Genomic DNA, 7,970 nt, shown 5'->3' on the forward strand with positions numbered 1-7,970 from the left:
GGCTGCAAAATTTTCAGTCAATTTGGATCATTTTTAAGTCAGTTTGGGCAATTTTTTCTCATTCTGAGCAAATTTTGGATCATTTTCAAGTCAACTTTTGTGTCATTTTAGGTCCTTTTCAGAGTAATTTTGGACAGTTTTCATGTCATTCTGAACAGATTTTCAGTCAGTTTTAATAATTCCACCCAATTAAATGTAATTAATCGCAATAGTTGCTCTTTATTTGGACGAGGCTGTGCCATGTTCTTGATAGTTCATCTGCTTTATCACTGTCACGACTAATTTAAGCACTAATTGAACAAATATTATGACTTATATCCGAATCATAAAAGGTTTATTCAATATAAACTGCACAAACATGGAAGCAGAGCATCAGTTAGTCATTTATCAGTCATTAATAAAGACATTTATGATTAATCAGCAGCTGGTTTCATGTTCAGTTCCTGTAAACTGTCACTAGAGGGAGTCCTGCACCTACAGATATTTATTCTTACTCACCATTCAGATGCTTTAATAGTGTAAAAATAAAGATAAAGTTAAGTGAAAATACTTTGTTATGTGTAAAACAATGTCTAGAATTTTGTAGAATTTTATTTCTCATATTTTATTAAAGCCTTTTTGATATTTGTGGCTTGTTTGTGTGCATATTTTAGAAATATTCTGGGATGTTTGGTGCAGGTTTTTCATTTTATTCACTATTTTTGGGCAACGTTTTAGTCATTTTCTATTAATATTAGTCTTTTCAGCTTTTTTTTTTCTTGCAGCAGACTTCTGTTGAGTGAAATATTACGAAATAAGAGAGAAATCAGAGCGTGTTTTGGGGGAAACACATGAGCTGTGTGATCACAACACTGTTGTGTTGCTGCATCATGTGACACTCAGACACACAGGGAGCGATGTGTTCACTGACTCTCTGACCGGCTGGGAAATGACAGACTTCTTTAGCCTGGGGGCTCTGTTTTATTAATACAGTATGTTTCTGTTTTGTTCAATAACAGATGATAGATTTTAAAACCACATAAATAAATGTATTATTTACACGTTAACAGTTTTAAAAAAAAAAAGGCCCAAACTGTAAATAATGTCACATCAGGTCTTTTAGAACATTTATTGTGTGTAAATTAACAAACATTATCATATTTTCACAGATAACTGCCGCTATTTGAATGAATAAAGCGTGTTCAGGTGTATGGCCTTCCTGATCCCACCTGTCTCCTCCTGGGTCACACCTGAGTGGGCGGAGCTTCTGGAAGACGAGGAGGGAACGAAGCACCGCAGAGCAGCGTCACGTCTCAGAGGAACCTGGCACGGTGAGGACGAAGAACTCTGGAGACGAACGGAGAACGTCGAGGTTCACGGCAGCAGAGAGTCGAGGGACCGACGGAGGAGCAAAACAGGAAAGACTGAAAACACGACGGCAGAAGAATTAGTTCTTTAGTTTGGATTCACAAGGAATTATAATTCATGTCACTGTCATCATGTGGAGTAAAAAGATATAAAGATTAATAATAAATTATTGTATGTTAGAAAAAATAAAGGTCAAGTGGTGCCAAAAAGAAGAAAAATAATAAACAAATAGACAAAAAAAAAGGATAATAAAAAATAATAAAATAAAACAAAATAAAATAAATGTAAATATCAAGAAACAAATGTGCCAGAAAAAAAAGGAAAACATGTCAAATATATGTATATATATATATCATTTAGTTATTTTTATGATCACAGATTGTAAAAAAAATTAAATTAAATTAAAAAGAAGAGAAAAAAGTGAAAATTTTATTTTATTTCGTTATTTTTTTTGGTCACAGATGGTAAAAAAAAAAAGAAGAAGAAAGAAATTACATTACGTAAACTTATTAAAAAACTATTTTAGAGTCAACATGTGAGTTAATGAGGAAAATGGGAAAATTGTTCACCACTGTTAAAATTCCTGATATACATGATTTTCTTTCAAATATCTGTAAAATAATTATGCGTTGTTTGCTGATTTAAATACAGTAAAAAAAATATATTATAATTTTATTATCACATATTGTTAAAGAAAAAAATACAATTTGTAAAATTACTGATTTTTGATATAATTATTTTTTGGGCCTAATTCATGTAAATAATTTTTTTTTTCCTGTGATTTTCCTGCTTGTCAGCTGCAATTTAACAAAACAGAGAAAGTCTGTAAAACAGTTTTAAACATATTTATGATTTTTATATTTATACATTTTTTCTTTCAAATAATGAAAAACTTATTATTATTATTATTATTATTTCTTATTTTTAGCATTATTTTTTATTTTTTTATTATTATTATTATTTGCTAAAATAGAAATAAATAGAAGTAAAATGATGTGAATTTATGTTAAAACACTGTAAAAGCTTTTTTTTCCTCATTTACAGTTTTGACCCGTTTTCTTGCACTTAACTTTTTTTGTTTACTAGCTACTACTAGTTACAGCTTAACTAGTCACGAGCTGCCATTTAACCAAACAGGGACGATCTGTAAAGTAACAGTAAAACACTAAGAAGGATTTTAGTTAAACCCTGTTAATAAAAGTCTTTTTATTAAACGGCGTACCTGTTTGTCCGGTTCTGTTCTTGTCAGTTGGAGCCTGTTGAAGCCTGTCGCTGGATTTCGTCGCTCTGACGGGATGAAGACGAGCAGAAACACCCTGAGCTCACGGTTTAGCTGCTCAGCGGCCGAACCTCTGCTCTGATTGGCTGGATGGTACCGTGTTCAGTGTTTCTGTGACCTCGCATCGGGCCGAGGCAGAGCCGAAGATCCAGAAGACGTAGATGGGAAAGTTTCGACGACGAAAACTCATATTTTGAGTCTTAAAATGTGGCGGTTCTATGTAATATTCACTCATATGATACTCAGTGATGCCTGGCCTGGTATTTTTTTTGTATTTTCACCCTTAAAACAACCTGTGAAGCCACTTTAAAGGTTCAATATCTCCAGAAATAAAACTCCTACAGCCATGAGATGTGGTGAGGACTCAGACAGAAGAGTTTATATCAGATCAGGATGATTGAACGGATCCAGCAGAGGACACAGTTTGAATTATTGGTTCTTGAAAATGTAAAAAAGAGTTAATTTTCTAAAGCTAAAGTGATGCTGTGGCGCCAGAAAGTTCCTCTAAGTGTTTTTATATGGATGTGATCAGCCTCATGTGTTGTTAAACTACAACATGAATCAACATGAAGCAGCTTCTAACATCTAGAACCTGAGACCTCCAGGTTCTGGTTCCTACCAATGATCAACATTTAGTCTGAACATCTAAAACCTGGAACCTGGTCTGGTCCAACTTCACCTCATCAGGTTCTTCTGACACTGACAGGAACTTTCTGGGATCAACACCAGCCTGGGTTGGAGATGTTTACGCTTTTGTCCATTTTTAAGAGCCAATGATCAAGTATTATTGTTAATTTGGACAAATTTGGACCCTCTTTGTCTTATTTTGGATTTATTTTGAGTCATTTTGGACGAGTTTCAGGTAATTCTGGACAAAACTCAAGTCATCGTTGGAGAAATGTGACCAGAGACTGGATTCTAGTAGAACCATGGATCCATCCATAGACAGACACTGACAGGAACTTTATTGAGTTGAACATTTTGCACCTTTTTTCCATTTTCAAGCACCAATAATTCAAACTGTGTCCTCTGCTGGATCCATTCAATCATCCTGGTCTGATATAAACCATCCTGTCCTGGGTCGTCACCACATCTCATGGCTGCTGGAGTTTTATTTCTGGAGCTACTGAACCTTTAAAATGAACACGTGTGTCTTCCTGCTTTCTCTCTGCTGTATGTAGTTGAATCCTGTCTCAGCTGTAGCTGCAGTGTTAAATGTCCCACTGACTTTCTAAATGCCGCCGCTGAGCTTCACCAGACCCACAGCTCCACCAGGAGCCGTCAAATACCATCGCTGTCTCCACGTCCACCACCGAGCAGCTCCACTGCAGCAGCTCAAGGACTCCTCACTGTCGGTTCTGGTGAAACAAAACGTTGACGAGCAAAGACGAAACCAAACCACCAACCGTGAGGCGCTGTGTGTCGCCGGTTAGCGGTGAAAACATCTGGATGCTGCTCCACATCTGGTCCGTCCCGATCGTGCAGATCTGCAGAAAAACAGAAAAGAGGCAGTTTGTTGATTATTTATTACTTTAAATAATCAACCAGACACTTTGGGTTGTTGCTCTCAGAGGAAAACACTCCTGAACTTTCAGATACAACATGACGGTGAACACAAAGCTCCTTCCCACTGGCTCGCTGCACATCGTTTTATGGTTTCTGTACCACGTAGGAAGCTCTAAGTTCCTACATTCCTTGAACAAACAGCTTCCTAGAAATGAGAAGGCATCTCCTTAGAAGGACCCGGAGCTTCGTCTGCATTCCACAAAGGGACCGAGGAGCCTCCTCAGGCCGAAGCTCCAAACCAGACCAGGCCTCAGACCCTATTTCTGATCCTGCTACTGTTACAGAAACATCTCACGTTACAAGAAGCAGCAGTCGGACGGTAACTTTGGACCCGAAAAAAACATGGAAGCAACTGATTGTAGAAGATTTATTTCAGCCCTGAAAGTCTCATGTGTCTATCTGCTGAACTGATGAAGCTCTGAGGCTCAGAAATGATGGAAAAAGTCCATTAAAGTGATAAATCTGGACTTAAAGGTTCTGGACCTCTGTAACATTCACAGTCTGAAGACAGAACTTTGCGTGGCTTCATTAAATATACTAATGTTGTTAAAGTACAAAATTATTCTATTTATTCAGAATATATTTATACAAATTAAAACTTTATTTGTGGCTTCTCCACCAAAAAATTAAACTACCTTAAGTTCTGTCACGCTAACCTGTAAGCTAAGCTCTGTAAGCTCAGAGCAGCTAGCAGTTAGCTAATATTCCTGTAGGATTTCATATTTTTTACATCTTGTATTAAAAATCTATGTGATATATTTATGGCAGCTGTTGGGTTTTGTTAAAAACACAAATATTAATTATGAGGCACAATCATCAGCATAAACTCATGTTGCTGGAACTAGCACGCAAACTAGCTTGTTAGCAACCAGGCTAGCAAAAATTTGCCAGCTATGAGGTTAACACAGAGGTTCTGCTAATTTTTAAAGTACAAAATACTAAATCAAATGATCCTTTTTTTGTGGCTATACACCAAATAAAATAAGTTGCGTAACACTAACCTGTAAGCTAAAGAAGTACAAACAAGCTCATTTCAAACACCATCAGAGCGGCAAGAAGTTAACTAAAACTCATATATTTTTATATGAGATGCTAAAAAAAATACAGCCTTTGACATCAGCTATCACTTTTTCTTAAAAACACAAATCTTAATTATTAGGCAAAATAATCACAACACAATGAAATTTCTAAGAGCTCAAAAACAAGCTAACAGGACCTAGCAAACTAGCTTGTTAGCAACCAGGCTAACACAGAATTGTCAGCGATGAGGTTCACACCAGTTTTCTTTTTCACAAAAATCTCATGATCAACTTTTTGTGGCTTCAACACCAAAAAGATCTGAAATGCTAATCTGTGAGCTACAGAAGCACAAACAAGCTAATCTCAAACACTCTCAAGGCAAAATTCCTATAAGATTTATTTATTTATTTATTTATTTTTAATGTATGATGTCTATGTCTAATATATTTCTGTCAGCTATCAGTTTTTGTTAGAAATAGAAATTTAGTTTAAAGCGCTGAAGTTTCTGGAAGTTGTCAAACTAGCTAGCAGGAGCTAACAAGCTAGCTTAAGTTGTGTAACACCTATCTGGGAACTAAAGCTCATTTCGGCCTAAAATTCACAATATTAGGATTTAATGTTGTTGCTGTTGGTGTTTGAACCTTATAGTTCACGAGTTTTCTTGCCATTTTCTTTTGTTTTTTAGGTCTTTAATGTTATTTAGCATAAATACAGGATTGTGTTTTATGGTGTCCAGGCTGCAGCAGCATGTATGTGGGTCACTGTGGAACAACACTCACTAAAGCTAAACCGACCGTGTAGGTTAACGGTCACTTATTAGCAGGCGGCAAACACACCTGCACATACCTGCATCACTGATGAACGTTAGCGAGGCGCTGAAGCCGCCATGAGCGACGCTGCTGTCGGAGGTGAACTGCAGAACCATGACGCTGTGGTAGGACAGGACGGGAGGAGGCGGGCCGCGGCCGCACAGAACCGCTGGACCGGACGGGACAGACATGTTTTAAAGCCCTAAATGAATGCTACAGGTGCAGATGTCCAGACGTCCAGGTGAGCCGACCCACCTATCTCCTCTGTTCCTGCAACGTCTCCAAACACAGTCAGGGAGTCGTACAAACATCTGTCGGACTCCTCCAGGTCAAAGTCAGCAAAGTCCAGCTGGAAGAAGACACAAGCCTCTGATGTCATGAAGGTGGATGATAAAGACGAGTTTACTGTTCAGATGAGTCAATTATCTACCACCATTTCCTTATTAAATGCACCAAATCTGAGAAATCCTCCACCAGAACCTCCTCAGAACATCTGGTTCTGTATCTGCAGAACCTTCATCTACTGACCAGAGTTCTACCTTCATGCTGTGAATGTTCCAGAGCTCCAGAACCTTGAAGTCCACAGAGGAGGGTCCAGATTTATCACTTCAATGGACTTTTTCCATCATTTCTGAGCCTCATAACACATCTGAGCTTTGTCAGTAAGTAGGCGACGGTTTCTGAGTGATTTCCGACAGGTTCATTTTGAACAAATTCTCAGTCATTTGGGACAAAACTGAGTGATTCTTGATAGATGTTTGTGTAATTTTGGACAATTTCCGACTCATTTATAGCGATTCACGAGCAATTTTGAAAACCATCAACCATCAACGTAGAACTTTGGAGTACTTTAGTGTGATTTTTGAACAACTTTTGAGTCGTTTAAACCGTTTTTCAGCGATTTTGGGGTCTTTTAAAACAAGTTTTAAGTCATTTGGAGCGATTTTCATGCTATTTTCAACAATATTGTCTTTTTTTTAAAATGTCATTTTGAACAGAAACATCCACAGCATGAAGGTAGAACTCTGCTGCATTAAATGAAGCTACTGTAGATACAGAACCAGCTGATGTTGAGAGAACTTCCATCAGATTTCACAGCTTTTATATTAAATGTTTGTGAGCACAGAGAGCAGGAGAGAAGTTATAAACTCAGCACAAATCACATTTTTGTTCTGTGATCATTTAAAGTTCTTCCCGATTTCCGTGGACTTCGAAAACTTTTACATTTAACCAGATAAAATATTAAATGAAGTGTTGTGTAAATATATGCATCGTCAGCGTGGTGCGTAAGTCGCGGCGTCACCTTGACGACGTGGCCGTGCGGCGCGTACACCACCCAGCGGAGGACGCAGTCGTCGCCGTAGGATTGTGGGTAATTTGGGCTGTGAACAGCAGCCGGATCCTCCACCAGAACCACTGTACCGCATCCTGATTGAACACAAACACACACTGAAGTGACTCATCCGCACAAACACAACACACACCGTCAGCAGTGTGTCTTGTGCAGCTCGTTACTGAGTCACGAGGCTCGTCAGCAGAGAGGAAAACTGTACATAAAGAGCGTCTACAGGCTGAGAACAGAGCAGAACCACTGAACACAAGCATCCTGGCAGCAGAAACCCAGATGTTGGTGTGTGTGTGTGTGTGTGTGTGTGTGTGTGTGTGTGTGTGTGTGAGTGTGTCTGTGTTGTTGTTGTGGTGGTGTGTTGTGTTTCCCACCAGGATCAGAGTGTCCCCTGACAGCACGGTGCCTCATTACAAAACCACTTCCTGATCCGCTAATGTCAGAGGAGAAGAGCAGCGTTGCATTCTGGGAGTTGTTGAGCAGCACCGGACCGGGCGCCACGCCGCCACAGAAAATCCCTGAAAAGCAAAGACAGAGGTGATAAAACCCGCGATGTCTGGTGAGTGTGGTGCTGTGTGGACACATCTGGACTGTGTGGACACAT

General features: G+C 38.7%; 1 protein-coding gene across 3 annotated transcripts in view; it reads right to left on the reverse strand.

Annotated features, from left to right (window-relative positions):
* Positions 1–7,936, reverse strand: part of LOC103375047 (ovochymase-2-like) — an 11,140-nt gene extending 3,204 nt beyond the window's left edge. The window contains exons 1-7 of one of the 3 annotated variants that reach the window (XR_521175.1): positions 7,741–7,936; positions 7,325–7,449; positions 6,277–6,370; positions 6,059–6,190; positions 4,033–4,113; positions 2,570–2,634; positions 1,230–1,403 (exon numbers count right to left, since the gene is read on the reverse strand). Coding sequence is in view for 2 of the 3 variants with exons in the window: in XM_008305239.1 (XP_008303461.1) it covers positions 1,293–1,403; positions 2,570–2,634; positions 4,033–4,113; positions 6,059–6,190; positions 6,277–6,370; positions 7,325–7,449; positions 7,741–7,777 (645 nt within the window). In the remaining variant the exon portion in view is untranslated. Of the gene's footprint in view, positions 1–1,093; positions 1,404–2,569; positions 2,635–4,032; positions 4,114–6,058; positions 6,191–6,276; positions 6,371–7,324; positions 7,450–7,740 lie in introns of those variants that run through there. The other 2 variants (XM_008305239.1, XM_008305240.1) reach the window with 2 other exon arrangements.
* Positions 7,937–7,970: the final 34 nt, after the last annotated feature.

Source organism: Stegastes partitus, unplaced genomic scaffold, assembly GCF_000690725.1.
Source record: "Stegastes partitus isolate 25-593 unplaced genomic scaffold, Stegastes_partitus-1.0.2 Scaffold2449, whole genome shotgun sequence".
NCBI classification, from domain to species: domain Eukaryota; kingdom Metazoa; phylum Chordata; class Actinopteri; family Pomacentridae; genus Stegastes; species Stegastes partitus.